General features: G+C 49.3%; 1 protein-coding gene across 3 annotated transcripts in view; it reads right to left on the reverse strand.

Annotated features, from left to right (window-relative positions):
• The window catches only part of LOC141098345 (zinc finger CCHC domain-containing protein 8-like), a 211,407-nt gene that overhangs the window by 154,433 nt on the left and 36,351 nt on the right, over positions 1–20,623 (reverse strand). For all 3 annotated transcript variants that reach the window (XM_073586033.1, XM_073586031.1, XM_073586032.1), the window contains 3 exons: positions 20,245–20,316; positions 19,822–19,927; positions 5,634–5,708 (listed from right to left, as the gene is read on the reverse strand). In XM_073586033.1, the coding sequence (XP_073442134.1) occupies positions 5,634–5,708; positions 19,822–19,927; positions 20,245–20,316 (253 nt within the window). The remainder of the gene's footprint in view (positions 1–5,633; positions 5,709–19,821; positions 19,928–20,244; positions 20,317–20,623) is intronic.

Here is a 20,623-nt window from a genome sequence, read left to right on the forward strand (position 1 = left end):
CCCCATTAGGGCGTGGAGACGACCTCCTATGCTGTCGTGGAAGGTTGCTAGAGAAAATGTTTTTCCGCCACCTGGAAAAGGCGTTCCGCTACTTCCATCAGGGCCTCGGATCGGGCTCCCACTTGGTGGTTGATGTAGGCCACCGCCACTTGGTTGTCCGAAAGAATTCTGACATGGTGACCCTGTAGGTACACAAGGAGCTTTTTGAATGAGTTCTACCGCTCACAATTCCTTCAGGTTTGAAGAACTCGACTCGATGATCCCATCGACCCTGGACTACAATGTCCCCCATACCCCCCCCCTCCCATCAGGAAGGACTGGCGTCCGAGGTTATTATATGGGATATGCAATTTTCCCAGGGAACTCCCGAGGCCAAGTTATTTCTGTCAAGCCACCATTTTAGGGACTTTATACTAATTTTCCTTGCAGGAAACCCCCTAGGAACCTATCATTAAGCAGAAGCTTCATCTGCAGGATCCTAGTGTGGAACATAGCCCGCTTGTCGGCCAGAATACAGGATGATAGTGAACCCAATAGTGACACGGCCTTTCTAAGGGACAGAGGGCCTATTTACCACAAGCAGCACCTGGTGACGGATGTGAATAATCTTGTCAGATGGTACACAACATTCCTCAGTTTCTGAGTCCAAAACGAGATCGAGAAACTGCTGAACTTTAGGGGCTGTACATGGGATTTTTCGGGGTTTACTAGCCAACCTAAATGCTCCAGAGTGAATTTTTCCACCTGCGAAAGGCAATGGATCAGCTAAATTGTCTATAATTGAAAGGTTATCCAAACAGGGGACAATCAAAACGTTTGACTCTCGCAAGTGGGTCATGACTTCCGCAACTACCTTCGTGAAGCCTCGTGGGGCAATTGAGAGCCCAAAGGGGAGGGCTCTTTACTGGAAACGTCGAATTATGCCTCTTATGGACACTGCCACCCTCAAGAAATGCTGGTAATCTGTGTGAATAGGTACATGGTAGTACACGTCTTAAATCTAAAACTGCCATTAAACAGTTTTGAAACACCATTTTTATTGCCAAACCGATCGTTTCCATTTTAAAGTGGTGAGTAACCAAAAAACTTGAGAATGGAGGTTGAGGATGGTTCTGAAGGAGCCATAGGTTTTCCGAACCAAGAACAGGGGAGAGTAAAACCATCTAACCCTGTCAGATTCCAGAACCTCCACCAGGACTCTCTTGACACAATTTGGCAATCTCTGCCTCCAGGGCCGACTGTTCTAAGTGAGAGGAGCGAAGGGAAGTCACTCTGAAGTTATCCGCTGGTAATGAAAGGAACTCAAACTTCAGTCCTGCCGATATCACACCCTTTACCTAGTCACTGTTGGTGATTCACGACCAGGCTGGATAGAAGGCCAAAAATCTACCACCTACGGAGACCTAATAATTGGGATGGTTTTTTGCGTTCCCTTGAACGCCTGAACATAAACCTTGTACCTCTCTTCCTCCTGTCATCCCACTTGAAATGGTCTCTTGTAGACCTTTGCTGACCATACTTTCTTCTGTTGAAGGGACAACTGTAACAAGAGGAGGATAGATTGGGAAATTTTCGCTTTTCATTTCCCGCCTTCTCCAACAGTTCATCCAAGACCAGGCCAAAAAGGTATTCCCCTTCGCATGGAATAGTGCAGTTTTGATTTTGTCTGAATATCCCCTGTCCAGCATTTTAACCACAGGGCTCTACAGGCTGCGTTGGAAAGAGCCACTGCTCTTGCCGCCATCTTGACCGAGTCTATTGAGGCATCCGATAGGAAGGCTGCAGCTTCTTGGATTACTGGGACAGCACCCAGAATAGTCTCCCTGGGTACTCCAACCTTTACCTGCGACTCAAGTTGGTCTAGCCAGATCATCACTGATCTGGCCGCACAAGTCGAAGCCACTGCTGGTCTAAGGGATCCAGCTGCCATTTCACAAGTCCCCTTCAGGAAAATGTTCGCTTTCCTATCTAGGGGTTCTTTTAGGGACCCCATGTCCTCAAAGGGCAATGAAGACTTTCTGGATGCTTTGGCCACTGCGGCATCTAGTTTAGGGACCTTGTCCCAGTTGTTAACCGATGGGTCATCAAAAGGATACCTCTGCTTAAGGGCCGGAGGTACAGAGCCCCTCATCTCCGGTTTCTTCCATTCACAGAGAATTAGCTCCCTTATTTTTTCATTTAACAGGAAGGATCTCCGCTTCCTATGATCCTGCATGGATAACTCTGGCCTAGGCTCTGCTGTTCCCATCATTCCCCTGACCGCTTTTACTAACTTGTCTACCTGGACTAGGGGTAGGCAGAAGCAACCGGAATCTTCAGATGAATCTGGCTCTGGGTAATTTACTTACTGCTCTGTCTAGCACTCTCTCCTTGAGAAAGGGACTTTAAGCACTCCCTCACTTCAGTTCTTATGATGTCCTTTAAACTCGTGGTGAAGTCGGGAGTCTCCTCTGCCACCTCAGGGGGAATAGTAAGGCCACATAGTCTACCTGGTAGCTAATGTTGCTTCCCCCTCCCCGAGACCTCACCGTCTGCTGGGTACAGGGGGGGGGCATAATTTTTTCGGACACGAGTCCGGTAAGAGGCATCCACATAGGGCGCATTCCCTGTGCTTTGCCTTGGTTGTACACTTCTTCCCCCTAGAGGTAAAGATATAAGGGGAAGGTTACGTCACTAAGTGAACATTCACAAAGATCACTTACCAGTGACCGCTGAATTCTAGATACCGGAATACGAGAGGGGGGGGGGGGGGGTTCTCCGTCGATGCCACAGACTTCCACTTGGAAGAGCTTCTGCGGCTGGACCGATCACTTGACTGGCCATGACCTGCACCATCACGGGTTTTCAGTCGTGTCTGTGGCTTCTGCGTGGCTTGCGGACTTACAGGCTCCTCCTGCTGCTAACTTACCATAAAAAAAAAAAAAACGGGCCAGAAGCATGAGGCTGTGCCTAGCGTCGCCTTAAATGCTCCCCTCCCGGTTTCTGGGTCAGCAGGTGACGCCGTGCCTTCCGCTCTGGCCACCTCGCCCCCACAGGTGAACAAGCCTCCACTGCTGGTTTCCAATGGGGCTGCCATCTTGCCGGCGGCCCGCACATGCACAGAAGGGAGCTAGCCCCGATAACCCGGAAACGCTTGTTGGCTCCGCCCCCCCATTCCCCGACGTCGCCTGGTGCCCGACGACGCAGGATGCGCCCGGAGATTGCTCAGGGACACCGAAAGAGAGGCCTCACGCGTCTCGAGCCCCCTCGGCCACGCCGCCCGCACACATGCTGTCGGACTCCCCGTGCCTGGTGCCCACACCGCGGGGACTGCAGCCGGGATCTACTTACCTCGGCGCGTGGCAATTCATGGAGACGGCCGATCCTCCGGACTTCCGCTCCCTGCTGCCCGCACACTGTCGTGAAATCCAGCAACGACCACCATGGTGCTTCCAGGAGTCCGGATCGGTCGAGGTAGGAAACCCTCCCACTACCTGGCTTGATCGGTCTGGGATTCCAGTGTTCGAAGACGTCTCTAGGATCCAGTTCCCTCAGGAACAGGAAGCCAATTGATGCGTGGAAGAGGTGACGCCTTTTTGTATCAGTAGGTTTCCTGTTCCTGAAGGGCAGATCTCCTCTCCTGGGGTCCGAATAAAAATAAGGTATTTTTAAATAAAAATGGATGACTGTTTTGTTTTTATTTCAAATAAAACTTTAATCTGGCTTTATGTTTACTTATATTACAATATAACTATAGGATTAGTAATGGATAGGTGTCTGATAAACGCCTCTCCATTACTAATCCGTGGGCTTGATGTCACATCTACCCCACAAATATGAACCCCACTTACCACTGCCACAGAGCAAGTGGGAAGAGCTGGTCACAGCACCAGAATTGGCACATTTAACAGATGTGCCTTTCTGGGCAGCTGCTATTTTTAGGCTGGGGAGGGAGGGGGGGAGCAATATCAATGGCCCTTTACCTTACCAGTCTAAGAATACCAGCCCCCAGCTGTCTACTTTAGCAAGCAGAGGAGAATGATAAGAGCCGTCTTCAGCACCCGCTGGGGAACAGCACCAACAGCCCTGCTGCTTCCCAGGCGGCGGTACGGGTCACACTGATGACACACGGATAACATCCGTGTGTCATCAGTGTGCAATTGTGCGGGACGTTCTGCTGTACAAGAAAAAAAAACCATGCGTATTTTGCACACGGACATGTGGAAACACTAACATGCGCACGGACCCATTCACTTGTACACACAGATGTCTGAAAGAGCCCTAAAGCAGAAGAATTTAAAGGGAACATGTCATGCCCTCACACAATATTAACGTACATATATAGGGTTAATCTGCAGGTTAATAGTCTTCTAAATCTGTGCCGCTCTGAGAATGAAAGCTGCAGGCTGCCGGGAAGAATAAAGTCCATTTCCTTCTGATAGCCGTGCTTTCAGGTTGGCCGCCGGGCAGCTTTAGAACGCCATTAACCTTACATACACAGATTAGTAGAGTTTGGGTATATTACAGGTTACCTTTGTTTCAATAGCTGATAGCAGCGATTGAAGTTAGAATAGGTAAATTCAAAGCGATACATCTTTCAAGGATATTGCAACCCAAAACAAGAGCAAAGAAGTAACTAAGTTTAGAGCAGTGCAATCTATTTGAAGATCTGTTGCCATTTAACCCAAATGTAACTTTCACAACAGCATAAAGATGAGCATCTCCACCTCTTGCGGTCTATTAATTACTGCTGTGGCAAGATTACCACCCTATGTGGAAATTTTTTTTTTCTGTTCCTTTGTTTCAGCAGTCACCTGGACATACAGTAGATGGTAAGAGACCTGACTGACTCATTGAGGTTTCTTGGCATGCACTGATCTGCGCAAAATATGTATGTGCTATTTACATGTACTAAACATAGATGTTACCATTAATTGTAAGCTTTAATTTTTTTTTTTTTTATAAAAAGTTAGGGATGTGGAAAATTACACAAAAGAATGTTAAAAAAAAAAAGTCATTTTTGGATGACACATTCCCTTTAAAAGGGTGGTTTCCCAAAACTGAACTCTTTAGACCTTAATAAAAAGGGTCTTCGCACCTATAAAAATCATACTACTAGTGAGGAATAATAGTTTTATTACATATGTAGATGAGGGGGCTTCTTCACTGCACCTTTCAGACCCCTCGATTACCATTCTCTTCTCTGCCCATTCTAAATCTCCAGTCTTGCACATATTGACACTGCAGTAGCTGAGAGCAAAAAAAGTGTCAAGATGAGCAAGGGTTGAGTTCTCATCCTCCTCTCTTGTGTGTAGGGGCCATTTGCTGAACACAGGACCATAAAGCAGCATGGGTGCGATGCAGACAGACATGAAAACACGTACAATGCCAGTGTGTCCTCACCATGCCCAAAGCCCTACAAATTTAACTTTCTATACCAATTGACAAATCTACATTATAAGTATTATTTTTTTGGATCCGAGACCCCTATATGAAGGTCTAAATAGTTTATTTTCAGTTTGGGGGAATGACAGATGCCCCTTAAAAAATAAAGGCAAAACTTCTGAAATGTAAAGTGCTGCGGAATATGTCGGCGCTAGAGAAATAAAATTTATTATTAAATTATTATATGCTACTAATTTGTTTACACTTACACTGAAGGCTTCCTTGATTTTCTTTACTGCATTCACACTAGAGTTATCACTGGCCTCCAAAGAAATACTCGACGGCTGTTTAAAAGAAAAAAAAAAAAAAATAATAATAATATATAGAATAGATGTTCAGCTTTAAAAATAGGGATTTTTGTGTACTCACCGTAAAATCCTTTAGTGCTGCTGCCACTAGGAGGACACTAAGTGAAACACAGAAAAATTAACTCCTCCTTTGTATTATACACCCGTCCACTGGCTGAGATTGAACCAGTTCGATAAAGCAGTAGGAGTTTTACACAAATATACTGTCAAAACTAAGATCGAAACAATAAGCCAATAGGCAATCAGGGTGGGTGCTGTGTCCCCCAATGATTGGCTCGGAGAAAAGGATTTTACGGTGAGTACACAAAAATCCCTATTTCTCCTACGCCCCATTGGGGGACACAGGACGTCCTAAAGCAGTCCTTGGGTGGGGAGCAACACAACTGCTAATACCCCATGTACCACTGGCTTACAGATGTGGTACTGACGATTGCAGAATGCGCTTGCCAAGAGCTGCATTTGCCGAGGCCTGAGATGTGGTAGTGTTTTGTAAAAGTATGCAAAAGCTGGACCCAATCGCAGCTTTGCAGACCTATTCTGCTGACGCCAGTGCCAAATGACCTAAGAGGCGTCCACTGACCGAGTAGAATGTGCCTTAATCCCCACTGGGACAGGGGTGCCCCTGACACAGTAGGGGTCCTGAATAGCTGAGCAAATCCACCTGGCTAGTGTGGCGTTTGAAGCGGCTAGACCCTTCCTCCTCTGGAAACACTAACAGGACATCTGACTTGCGCAAGGGAGCCGTCAGCGAGATGTACCATCTAAGAGCCCTAACCACATCCAAATTTTGAAGAGCTTTCTCAATACGATGGACTGGTGCCAGACAGAATGAAGACAATGATGTCCTCATTAAGATGAAAAGAAGAAACAACTTTTGGCAGAAAAGATAGCGACGTCCTCAAAACTGCCTTGTCTTGATGAAAAATCAGGAACGCAGGTCGGCAGGATAGAGCCACCAACTACAAGACTCGTCTGATTGTTGTAATTGCCACTAGGAGAAAACCACTTTCCAAGGAAGAAAGGTTAGTAACACGTCCTGCAGTGATTCGAAAGGGGGTTCCTGTAGAACTCGAGGACCAAGTTAAGATCCCATGATTCCAACAGTATTTTATAGGGAGGTGCCACGCGGGAAACTACCTGAATGAACTTCTTCATCCGTAACCTGGTGGCAATCTTGCGTTGGAATAGAACTGATAAGGCTGAAAATTGTCCTTTGAGAGAGACCCGACTAATTCAGATTGCAGGAATTCCAAGATGGAAGAAATGGAGAACACCAGAGGAGATCATCCATCGGCCTTGCTCCATGAGAAGAAGGTTCTCCAGGTGCGATGAGAAATGCGCCTGGACGCAAGTTGCCTAGCACTAATCATGGTGGAGATTACTGAATGAGAGAATCCAGCTTGGGCTAAAATCCAGGATTCAACGGCCCCGCCAAAGAGAAGGCCCCGGAGTTCTGGTGGTAACCCTGCAAAAGTAGATCCATGCAATCTAGTAGACACCAGGGAACATCGAAACAAGTTTAAACTAGTTCCGCGTACCATGCCCGACGCGACTAGGAACACTGGTACCCCCCTTTGCCCCAATGTTCTTGACGTCCTTTGGGAGTAAAGGAAGAGGGGGAAATATGTACGGGAGCCGAAACTGATGCCACGGCAGAACCAGAGCATCTGCTCCGAAAGCACATGGATCTTGTGATTGGGCAATGCACTTGGGAACCTTGTTGTTTAGCCTTGAGGCCATGAGATCCCCAACCTGAGTCCCCCAGTGACAAATCTGCTGAAAGACTTCCGGATGAAGAGACCAGTCTCCCGAGGCGACTGAGAAAAGTGCGCCGCCCAATTCACTACGCCCGGGATGTGAATCGCCAAGATGGCCGAATGGTTGCTCTCGGCCCAACGGAGGATTTGACTCACTTCGTGCATGGCCGTTTTGCTGCGGGTACCCCCTGACGGTTGATATACGCCACAGCCATGGAGTTATCGGATTGGTTCCTGATGGGTGACCTGCGAGGAGATGGTGAAAACTCAGTAGGGCCAGCCTGGTTGCCCATCTCTGCAAACTGTTGATGGAGAGATGCAACACTCGAATGGACCAACACCCCTGTGCTGTGTGGTGGCAAAAAACTGCACCCCAGCCAAGACGACTGACGTCTGTGGTCCCACTAACCAACGCTCTGGGAGAAAGGTCTTTCCTTGGTTCAAAGAGGACTTCAGCATCCACCACCTGAGGGTCTGCCTGACCCGCAGAGATAGACGGAACCGACGGTCGAGAACGGGTTCCTGTCCCAAGCCAACAGCAGCGCATGTTGCAAAGGGTGGAGATGGAACTGTGCGAACAGGACCGCCTTCCATCGCCACTACCATTTTCCCACGAATCGCCATGCTGAACCATATGGAGTGAGGAATCGGGCGGGAACGAATCCGTGCTCCCTGTTGTAAGGCCAAGGCCTTTTCTGGAGGGAGAATGACCAACCCGTGGGAAGTGTCCAGGACCATTACCAAGAAGGAAACCTGCTGAGTCAGTACTGGAGAAGACTTTTCAAAGTTTATTTTCCAGCCCAGGTGAGAAGGTGTATCCACTGTGAAACTTATGGACTCCTCGCAGGCTGGAAGGGACGGGCCTTTGATCAATAGGTCATCCAGATACGGAAATACCACTACTCCCAGAGCGTGAAGAATGGCTATGACAGCTGCCATGACCCTGGTGGCGAGGCCGAAGGGCAAAGCAACGAACTGGAAATGTTCCCCGCGAACTGCGAAGCATAGGAAACTGTTGATGGGGAGGAAAGATTGGGATGTGAAGATAAGCATCCTGATGTCTATGGACGCCAGAAACTCCTCTTTTCCCATGGAGGCGACGACTGAGTGGAGAGATTCCATTCTGAACCGCTGTACTTTGACAAACGTGTTGAACAGCATTTGGTCCAGTATGGACCGCTGTCGGGGGAAGAGGAAGAAAGCTCTAGTTTGTATCTGGATGACCCCAGCTCTCTGACCCACTCGTCATGGATGACCAAGAGCCAGGCATGACAGAACAAAAGTAAACGTAAGCCTAATTTGTCGGTGCCCCCCGGATGCTGCAACGAGTCATTGAGTAGAGGATTTAAGGGATCTGGCTCCCTTAGTCCCAGACATCCTTGGCCTGGATTTCCAGTTGCAGTTAGGTTTGTATGAGACCTGGGAACCTCTATTTCCACGCAGGGACCGTCCTAATCCAGAAGAGAAGGTTGTAGAAGACCAACTGGAATTGTTGCGAAAAAGCTGAGACCGAGTCTGTTGATTCCGAAACGGCTGGGCGGGCCTTTGTTGAGGAAGGAATTTACTGCTCCCTCCGGTAGTGTCAGATACGAGTTGGTCCAGTTTCTCTCCAAATAAGCAACCAGTCTGGTAAGGCAGAGAGGTTATTGATCACTTGGAAGCAGAATCTGCTCGCCAATCTCGGATCCAGAGACTGCATCTGCAGCTGCCTGCGCAGCGCAATTGGCGGCATCTAAAGAAACGTTAACTACGAAGTCTCCAGCCTGAGCTATCTGACTAGCGAGGTTGGCTGCCTTCGGGGGAAGACTGCTACTTGAATGGTTGTGATCAACACCTCTGCGACCATAGCTTTAGCCACCCAAGTCGCTGCGAAAGATGGCCGCTCCGGAAGCCTCAAAGACTGAGCGTGCAAGGTAGTCAGGTAGTACTCTGTAAGAGAATCAAGCGTCTCTTGAAAATTCGGGGGATAATGGGCTAATGACGTGTCAGACTCGCATTCAGAGTCATATTCACTGCGAACGTCGAGAGGGAGAACAAGAGATGGAACTTGCAGACGCCGAAGCGCGAGCATGATCAGGGGATGTGTCATGGATCCTTTTTCTAGAAAACCTGAGCGTCCCTTGACCGAGTTCGACCCCTGCTGATGGACGGTTCCTGACCGTCGCCAGAGCCCCTCCACGGTCGGCAAAAAGACGTCCTGACTTAAAGAGAAGCTCCTGAGGGAGTCTATTGCTTCGGCCATGGAATCCATAGACCATGACAGGGACGCAGCCCACTCAGGGGGACTAGACTCAGCGGGACTGGTGGCGGCGGCGGGTGGCCTTTGGGCAGAATCTGTTTCACAATCCATCTATAATGGAGTATTGCGAGTCTGGGGCAAGGCTGTAGTAAAAACACTGTCTTTTGTTAGCCTTTTTGGACTTGACATAGTGTACCCGTAGAGGCTATAGGCAGAATATGTGCCGCAGATTGCAGAGAAAGTGTATAGCACTTGCAGAGAAGGGGTTAATGTTACCTGCTGAGGCGCAGTACAGCTTACCCAGGTCCTGTTCTTGTGTCCCCAGGGGAGAAGAGTGCTCTTCGCAATCCTTTCCCAAAACTTGCTTGCTCCTTCCAGCACTACTGTCAGCGCTGCCAATTAATGCCTCCTCAGCCGTCAGGAAGCAGGCTGAGTGAAAAATCATGGCCCCCGAGAACAGGAGAGCGTTTAGGACGAGAAGCGCCAGGAACGTGGGCAGGCACAATCGTGGTAGGCTGAGCTAAGTAACTGCAGCCTAGCTCTGCTAGAAGCTGGGAGCTAAATTTCTGACAGCCGCCGGTGATGCGCGCCGGCTGAGGGGGGGGCCGCAGCCAGACAACAGAACAAGCGCCGCTGGGCACCGGATCATCGCTCCCTTTCCTCCTCAGGAACAAGGACCCACTGTCTCTTGTGCGCGGACATGTCGGCGCGGTGACATGCCGTCTGGGATCAGCGTTCCCCCTGTCATACTCACAGAAGCGGTGTAGCAGAGCCAGAGCTGTGCTGTCATTAAAGATCTAGTCCTCAATCGATCCTCCCTTTAGACAGGGGGATGGAGAGGTTGCCGCTTGTATCCTCTGATCCGTGAAGTAGTCGGGCTGCAGCACCATTACATGGGGGCCTTGTTCGGCTATATACCTGGCTCCAGGGGAGAAAACATGAAGGTGACACTCCATTTGCCTCTTGCTGATGTGGGGAAATCGGGACCATGCAGGGAACAATTGACCCTAAAGTGAGCCCAGGCATGACCCCTTCGTAGCAGGAGGGTACCGGGAGGTAAACTCCGTGTTCTCGCCTGTTGATGGTTCGTGAAAAATCTGACCCTAGAAAGGATCCATTGCCCCATTTACTCCGTTAAATAAAAATTGACAAAAAAAATTCAAAAAAAAAAAAATGTTGGAGTCTGAAGCCAGACCCAAGTGCCTCCTACAGACACTAAGCAAGAACTGGTTCAATCTCAGCCAGTGGGCGGGTGTATACTGCAGAGGAGGAGTTAATTTTTCTGTGTTTCATTTAGTGTCCTCCTAGTGCCAGAGGCATAACACCCATGGTCCCGTGTCCCCCAATGAGGCGTAGGAGAAATACTGTTATATTTAAAAAGTACCCACCTCCCTTTAAGCACCAAAATGGCTAAATAAAATAATTCAAGTGACCAGTACAATATAATAAAAAATCCAATTTTCTGGATATTTATAATAAGCTTAAACCAAATAAAATTTGAGGTTAGATTTTCTTCAGGAAATTACATAGTGTCTGCCAAAAAAAAGAAACCCTTAACTTGTTCAGAAGAAATCAGCGTAGGGCACTTAGAACCCATTTACAAACTGCCATTGGCAAATAAACCCTAACTAAAGAAGCAGCTAGTTACATGTTTTAAAAGCAAATGTTTGTAGCGGTCTAGAAAAGCAAAAATTGATGGTCCGCGGCCATACAATGCAAGAGATATATGATTAATCTATAGTGCTGCTGAAAGCTATACATAATGCCAATAAGTGAAAGATATAGGAACAAATTAGATGAGCCCCAATAGGTGATATTTCATTTCCAGACAAATATATTAATACTTGTACCAGAAGTTAGGACAGCAACAAACCAGTAATAACCACAAATGGAATGATATTGGGACATATTATATCATTCATTATATCAAATTGTACTTTTTAAACAACATAGCTATACCTCGGTCGGTGTACTACCAAAAATAATACGTACCGTATATTCTCGAGTATAAGCAGACCCCCCTAATTTTGCCACAAAAAAACTGGGAAAACTTATTGACTCGAGAATAAGCCTAAGGTGGAAAATACAGCAGCTACTTGTAAATTTCAAAAATAAAAATAGATGCCAGTAAAAGTAAAACTGAGACATCAGTAGGTTAAATGTTTTTGAATATCCATATTGAATCAGGAGCCCCATATAATGCTCCATACAGTTCATGATGGCCCCATAAGATGCTGCATACAAAATACACCCCATATAATTCTGCACAAAGGTTATTAATGGCCCCATAAGATGCTCCATAGACTATGCCCCATATGCTGCTCCATAAAGGTTATAGCCCCACAAAATGCTCCATAAAATGCTCCATGTATTATCCCCCATATGCTGCCCCCATAAGATGCTCCCATATGCTGCCCCATAAGATGCTCCATAGATTATGCCCCCAAAAAAAAAAAAAAAAATGGATTTTTGTGAGGACTCACCGTAAAATCCTTTTCTCTCCGAGACACTCATTGGGGGACACAGGTACTGTGGGTGTATGCTACTGCCACCTGGAGGCTGACACTAAGTGAACAAAAAAAAGGTTAGCTCCTCCTCCGCATACACCCTCGACCCGATTGCGGGCGGACACCAGTTTAGTGCAAAAGCAGTAGGAGAGCACAAAAACAAAATCAGCCTTAAATGCAGATATGTCTGGAAAAGGACCACCCTATCAACAAAAATGCATATTGATTAAATAAAGAGCCAACTAGGCTAACAGGGTCGGTGCTGTGTCCCCCAATCAGCGTCTCGGAGAAAAAAATTTTACGGTGAGTTCTCACAAAAATCCATGTTTCTCCTTCGTCTCATTGGGGGACACAGGTACTGTGGGACGTCCTAAAGCAGTCCCCGGGTGGGAGATTGACTCACCGATCCAAGCCACATGCACCTCCTGCTAAAAGGTGTGTTACCACTGCTTGGAGTATCCTTCTACCCAGGCTCGCATCCACCGAAGCCCGAGTATGGACATTGTAATGTTTAGTAAATGTGTGCAGGCTGGACCAGGTTGCAGCCTTGCATACCTGCTCCGCCGAAGCCTGGTGCCGAAGCGCGCAAGAGGCGCCCACCGCCCGAGTCGAGTGCGCCCTGATCCCTGCTGGAACTGGCGTACCTCCAATGCGGTAGGCCTCCTGAATCGTTAGATGAATCCATCTGGCTATGGTCGCTTTTGAGGCTGCGAGTCCCTTCCTGCACCCCTCGAGGAGGATAAACAGCGTATCTGTCTGGCGAAAGGGTGCCGTCCGTGACACTACCTCCTGAGTGCTCTCACCAGGTCTAATGTGTGGAGCACTTTTTCCACACGATGTACTGGCGCCGGACAAAGGTAAGACAATATCTTCATTAATATGAAAAGAGGACACCACTTTCGGCAGAAAGGGGGGGAAACTGGCCTGAGAACCACCTTATCCTTGAAAAACGTGAGAAACGGGGTTCGGCATGACAGGGCCGCCAACTCAGAGACTTGCCTAATGGAAGTTATGGCAACCAAGAATACCACCTTCCTGGACAGGTATGACAAAGAAATGTCTTCCAGCGGCTCAAAAGGAGCCTCCTGCAGGACCCTCAAAACCAGGTTAAGGTCCCAGGTGTCCAGGGGGCCCTATAGGGAGGTACCAAGTGAGACACCCTGGATGAAGGTCTTCACTTGCAAATTTGTAGCAATCTTCCGCTGGAAAAGGACGGACAAGGCCGATATCTGTCCCCTAAGCGAACTCGGGGCCAACCCTGAGTCTAACCCCGACTGGAGAAAAGCCAAGATGTTGGGGATTGGGGAAAAAAAAAAAAAAAAAAAAACCCACCAATGGAGAAAACCCGCGCTTTCGACACCAAAGAAGACCTTCCAAGTGCGATGATAAACTTTCGCAGAGGTAGGCTTCTGAGCGCTAACCATTGTAGCGACCACCTTGCGCCCAAAACCCGCTTGAGTTAGAATCCAAGATTCAACGGCCATGCCATCAAACGCAGGGCCCCCGAGTTCTGGTGGCAAATCGGCCCTTGAGACAGTAGATCTGGGCGCTCTGGCAGTCGCCATGGGACATCCGCGAGCAGCTGCACCAGATCTGCGTACCATGCCCGCCGGGGCCAGTCTGGGGCCAGCAGAATTGCTGGAACCCCCTCTGCTTTGATCTTCTTGATGACCCTCGGGAGAAGCAGCAGCGGGGGAAACAAGTATGGAAGGCGAAACTGGTTCCATGGCAGAACCGACGCATCCACGGCGATCGCTCGCGGGTCTCGAGACCGAGCGACGAACACGGGCACTTTGGCATTCACCCTGGAGGCCATCAGATCCACATCCGGTGTTCCCCACCGTTGGCAAATCTACTGGAGGACCTTGGGATGCAGAGACCATTCCCCAGATGCGACACCCTGCCGACTGAGGAAGTTCGCCGCCCAATTTTCCACGCCCGGGATGTGGACTGCCGAAACTACCGCGTGGTTTCTTTCTGCCCAGAGGAGTAAGTGTTCCACCTCGCGCATGGTCGCCCTGCTGCGAGTGCCACCGATGATTTATGTACGCCACCGCTGTGGCGTTGTCTGACTGAATCCGAACAGGGCGGCCTGCCAGCAAGTGCTGGAACTGTTGTAGCGCTAACCAGACCGCTCGTATCTCCAACAAGCTGATCGGTAGGCGTGCTTCCTGCTGCGACCATCGTCCCTGAGTCGTGCTGCGGCAAAAAAACGGCTCCCCAGCCGAGGAGGCTCGCGTCGGTTGTGACCACTAGCCAGTGATCTGGGGAAAAGGTTTCCCCTGCAGAGGGGAGGAACTGTGCGTCCACCACCGTAGGGATTGCCTGACTTGGAAGGACAACAGACACCGGTAATCGAGCGTGAAAGGGCTCTTGTCCCAGGCTGACAAGAGGGCGTGCTGCAGAGGACAAAGATGAAGTTGGGCAAACGGAATCGCTTCCATTGCCGCCACCATTTTCCCTAGCACTCTCATCCCAAAACGAATGGTGTGAGGGACTGGCTGCAGAAGCTTTCTGACCCCTTGCTGAAGCGCTAGAGCCTTGTTCTGAGGGAGAATTACCAACCCTCATCCCTAAAAAAGAAATCCTCTGGGCTGGGACAAGGGACGATTTTTTCTCGTTGATCAACCATCCTAAACGAGAAAGGGTGTCCAGCGTGATGCCGACGTTCTCCTCGCATGCCCGAAATGAGGGGCCCTTCACCAAGAGGTCGTCTAAGTATGGCAAGATGACTATGCCCCAGGAGTGCAGGATGGCCATGACAACTGCCATTACCTTTGTAAACACTCTGGGGGCGGTGGCGAGCCCAAAGGGCAGTGCTACAAACTGGAAATGCCGACCATCGATGGCAAAACGTAGGAACCTCTGATGCGGAAGAAAGATAGGGATATGCAGATAGGCATCCTGGACGTCGATCGACACCAAGTATTCTCCCCGTTCCATGGCCGATATTACTGAACGGAGAGATTCCATCCGAAAAGGTTTGATCCTGATAAACTTGTTCAGCAGCTTTAAATCCAGCACTGGCCTGACTGCCCAGTCTTTTTTGGGGACTGCGAACAGATTGGAATAAAACCCCTGAGCCTTCTTGCGCTCCGGTATGGGAACAATGACCCCGTCGCGCTGGAGTGAATTGACGGCCCTTAGCAGCACCCTTGCCCGGAGCTCCACTTTGGGGAGTCGGGACAGAAAAAACGTTTTGGGGGGTACCTGAAACGCTATCTTGTACCCTGAGGACACCAGTTCCGCCACCCATGAGTCGTGTGTTACCATGCTCTAGCTGTGGAAAAACTGGAGCAGGCAGCCGCCTACTTTGCCGTCCTCGGTTCCGAGTCATTTGGCTGAGGATCTCTGGGACCTGGTCCCCCTCGGCCTGGGCTGGCGAGCTCACATTCTAACCAGTGGGTTGGCTCTATATGTGACCCGCCAGTCCTTGTCTTGGCTGTAGCGAGCTGGCGCGGCAAAATTGGCTGCTGCCGTCCACCCGGGGTTACGGAACACCCGAAACCGTTGCTGAGGTGGGCGAAATGGTGGTTTTGCTCTCTGCTGTGGGAGGAAACTACTTTTCCCTCCTGTAGCATCTGCAATGAGCTGGTCTAATTTCTCCCCGAATAGACACCCACCTTAAAACGGAAGGGAAGTGAGCGACTTATTGGAAATCGAATCAGCCAACCACATCCTCAACCAAAGGGCCCTCCTAATGGCGATTGCAGCTGCCAGTGCTGCACAATTGGCCGCATAGAGCGAAGCGTTGATCAAGTAGTCACCGGCCATGACAATCTGACTCGCAATTTCCAACACCTCCGCCGGTAGATCCCTATCCTGCAAAACCTTATTCAATGATTTTGACCATGACATCATGGCCTTGGCTACCCATGTTGCTGCAAACGAGGGAGAAAGAGCTGAGCCTGATGTTTCATATACAGAGAGGGCCAAGTTCTCTATGAGCCAATTCGTGGGGTCTTTAATGGAAGATCCACTAGGCACAGATAAGGTTTTTGAGGCCAAGTGTGAGACTGGCGGTCTACCACTGGGGATTCCGCCCACTTCTTACAGAGCTCCGGTGCAAACGGATACCTTGTTTCCAACGTTTTCTGGCCCGAAAAACGCTTGTTCGGTCATTCCCTATGACGCTGTACTATGTCCTCGAACATGGGTGAGCGCAAAATACCCTATGTGGTCGTTTCGCCCGCTTAAAGGCCACCTTATGGGCTGAAGCCATGGAAACGTCATCTTCGATTCCTAAAGTCTGATTGACAGCTTCGATGAGACTGTCAACCATTTCCAGACACCCTGGAGTATCTAAGTCCAGGGGCTCCTTTGCGTCATCTGAACCCTGCTCGTCCTCGGAAAAAGGTGACGGAGAACGAGACGCCGCACTCACAGATGCCGAAACAACGGATGGGCCCGGGGATACTGTGTGAGTTCTTTTATGTGCCTGTTTCGCACGAGAGCGGCCTAGGCAGGCCAGAGGCTCTTGTGAGGTGGACAACCCCTCCCAGACAGGCGAGCCGTCTCTGCCCATATCTGGTGCTTGAAGGGTCTCGATTGCTCTCGTCAAAGAAGCCATAGACCGTGATAATGATAAGGCCCATTCCGGGGGATCTGAATCCCTGGACTCAGACTCAGGGGGGATCCTGGGCGCGCTCGAAGTCACAGGCGTCACAACTTTCGGCCATATCACTGCCAGGCTAAATACTCACGAATACCGCCTATACAATGCTGAGGGGGGAGGTAGAGGAGGAGCAGCACCTCTAATTGTACGTAACATGCCTCCAAGGTCGGGTTCACACTTACCCCGAACCTGTGTCCCCCTGCTCCGCTGCATGCTCATGCCTGCTGGGTCCTCAATACCACATCTTCTCCCGGTTGCGGCCTGCTCAGGAGTGAAGCCGGGAGCTCAATTTGTAAGGCTTCCGCCCCACTCACGGGGGCAGCGCTCTCGGCCTGAGCCGCGGGCTAAATTTTTGCATGCCCGCTCTTACTCCCGAGGGGCGGGGAGTCGGAAATGACGCCACACCGGACGGGCCGAACCTCCTCCCCGCGGCCTAGCTTTCAGCCGCGGGCTAAATTTTACATGCCTGCCCGCCGAGGATGCGGTGCGCGGAAGCTTCGGGCGCCGGACCACGCTAAGGAACCCAGCATCCATGTCAGGGTTTGGGAGGGGGAACCATCGGGACCGGGGCTGCATCCTTCTCCCCCCTTTGCCTGGACCCCGAGCCGCAGAGCCCTCCCCAGCCTCATAACTGACACCGAGAGGACATGATGGCTTCAGGTACCACGCTCAGCCTTGGCCCGCGGCGAATGGGGTAACTTCTGGACAGTGCAGGCACCCTTATCTCCTTATAACCCCAACAGAGGGTGAGGAGAGGAACCGTCCGCCGCCTTGCAGCACCGCCGTCCTAGAGTTGGTGGGGCAGTGGGGGCCTTACGGACTAATCTTGTGCCTCTGTACAGCCCCATGGTTTCCATACCTAGGGGTGGACTAGGGCTAAGTCCAGCATTGTGTTCCACGTCGCGGGAGAGGATACGTGGAGGGATACTCGCACGTGCTCGCCCGCTGATGGTTTTGGGAAATCAGGCCCTTTCAATAGGATCTGTTGCCCGTCTGTCTTCATAAAATAACAAACTCAAAAAAATAGACGTCTGGGGAAAAAGGCCCAGATATGTCCACCGATGCGGGAAAGGATACGCGGAGGCGATACTCAACGCATGCTCGCCCATTGACGGTTTGGGGAGATCGGACCCTTTCAATAGGGTCCGTAACCCCGATCTTATCTTCATACTCGAAAAAAAAAAAAAAAAACTAGTCTGGAGCCATCCAGACCTGTGTGCCTCCAAGGACACTAAGCAAAAAACTGGCTTCCGCTCGCAATCGGGGCGAGGGTGTATGCGGCGGCGCTAACCTTTTTTGCTCACTTACTGTAAGCCGCCAGGTGGAAGCATACACACCCACAGTACCTGTGTCCCCCAATGAGACGAAGGAGAAAATAATGACATTCACCTCTCCATTGCTGGAGGACAGGTGCCGGTGTCACCGCTGGCTCAGGACCCGGCACCTGAGATATTCACCTGTCCCCGTTCCATCGCTGCTTGCCGCTGTCTGCCGCGTCATCTGTCAGTGACATCCAGGAAGCAGAGGGCATTGCGCGCACTAACCGCGCCCTCTGCTGCCTGACTGTCACTGACAAGAGGACGCAGCAGACAGCGGCAAGCAGTGACGGAACAGGGACAGGTGACTATTGCATACACTTACCCCCTCCTGGCGCGTCTCTACAGCCCCGCTTCTCCCACGGTCTCCCTTCCTTCAGCGGTCACGTGGTACCGCTCATTAAAGTAAAAAATATGCACATATTCATGACTTTAATGAGCAGTACCACGTGACCACTGAAGGAAGGGAGACGATGGGAGAAGCGGGGGGGCTGCAGAGACTGCACCAGGGGGAGGTCAATATGATCTAACACCCCCGCTCCCCCTCCCCCACCGATCCCCTGGCATATATGACTCGTGTATAAGCCAAGAGGGGGAATTTCAGCCCCCAAAAATTGGCTGAAAATCTCGGCTTATACACGAGTATATACGGTTTATTTCGAGCCAAGACCTCAATCTGAGCATGCGCCGCCCACCGCGGCCATTGTCCTGAGGCCACCGCATTGCAGCAATCGATCTGTGGGGCCTACGGGCTTTCAGAAGATGTCGGCTGAGCCCCAGCACCTTTAGCACCGCCGAACATGCCACACCAGTCTGGGATGGGAGTCACATCGCCAAACCACTGAATACCCCCCTGTGACCATGATCCACCAGCGCTGCAGATCACCCACCGGTAATCTGAATTGGGACTATAAGATGGACCCCATTTTTTTCCCTTTTCATTCTGAAAATTTGTGGTGCATCTAATGGTCTGGTGCGTCTTATTGTCTGAAAAATACATTAACTGCAAATCTCTTACAACAAAACAAGCAGTAATAAAAAAAAAAAGTGATCAAAAAAGGTAGTCATAAAGGGTACAGGTTGTGTGCAAAAACACTAACTGCAAATATAGTGTTAATCTGCAGGTAAATAGCATTAAAATGCTGCTTGGGACCCTTACTGAAAACATGGCTACAAGGTCATTTCTGCAGCCGCTAACTTTCAGTGAAAGGGATGTGCACGGAGCAGTTACAGTCATTGCTTACTATAATGTGAGCAGCAGCTGTAATTACTTATTAGTACTTTGACAGATCACTCAGCATCATAAGTGTGCAGGGCAAACTATCAAAAAGCCGGGGAGCGATTGAAGTCACGCAACTATGCACAGAAATGCCAATATTCCCATATGATTAGATGGGTCATACACTTCAAAAGTGTCCTTTTAGCGTGTTTACAAGTTGAATACCAGAACACTTTCTTTATAAATTCAAAAGAAAGCATAAGCTACATATGAAGCCTACACTTAATATTGAATCCGTACTCGATTCTGGGCATTGGCCAGGGTGCCTCTGCAAGAATGAAGAAACCCATTCGCTTTACAATCATAAAGTGATGGATATCCTAAAAAAAAAAAAAAAAAATCAAATGTGCGTTAAGAAATGGTGGATGAGACTTACCTGAGGCTGAATATTAAAGGTGGCCTTTTCAGGGTTAGCTCTCTCTTCCTCTTCATGCTTCTGGAGTAGATGTGCAACAAAGTCTTCAATTTCTTGATGATATTGCCTATCGAAACGTAATAAGATTACAGATTTCTAAATTGTTGAGGAAAAAAGCTGCAAAGTATATATTTATTCTGCACAAATACAAGGTGGCCATACACCTTGACCAAAAGGTATTTCAACAGATTCCCCATCTCCACCCCTCTTTACACACTTAGTCTTACCTGCGTCTGTTGTCAACAGGTCACTGTCAGACATTTCTGACGGCTGCCCATCTTACTTCCATGAGAACAAAAGCTACTCCCTTCTCCCCCGACATCTGCTTTCGGGGAAGAATCGAGTCATCTCTGTACACATTTGATGTAGGATTGAAAGACTTACTTTGAAATGACATGGTTCATAAAAAGGATCTGCAGCAGCGGTCCATCAAGCACATTATCCACCGACAAGCCACTGAAAAACAGAATAGAAAAAAAAACAAAACTGTAAGGCGATGCTCTGAACCACTCAAAAAACACATTGCAGGTATACAAGAAGAATCAAGTTCCATGACACTCCTTTATATAAACATTAGGTCACACGGAAAAAAAAAATCTGTTGAATTTTCTTAATAACTCCAAAATTATTCACATCTTTCAAAAAGATGGCAAACTGATAGAATGGGTATGTGTTGCAGTTTCCTGCACAGCGAATGGCCTGTGTAACACTATGCTGAAAAAATTCTGCAAAGGGGACACAGCCATAAATCAGCGCTAGAACA

This window comes from Dendrobates tinctorius, unplaced genomic scaffold, assembly GCF_039654945.1.
Source record: "Dendrobates tinctorius isolate UK_male_01 unplaced genomic scaffold, ASM3965494v1 ptg000090l, whole genome shotgun sequence".
Lineage (NCBI taxonomy): Eukaryota > Metazoa > Chordata > Amphibia > Anura > Dendrobatidae > Dendrobates > Dendrobates tinctorius.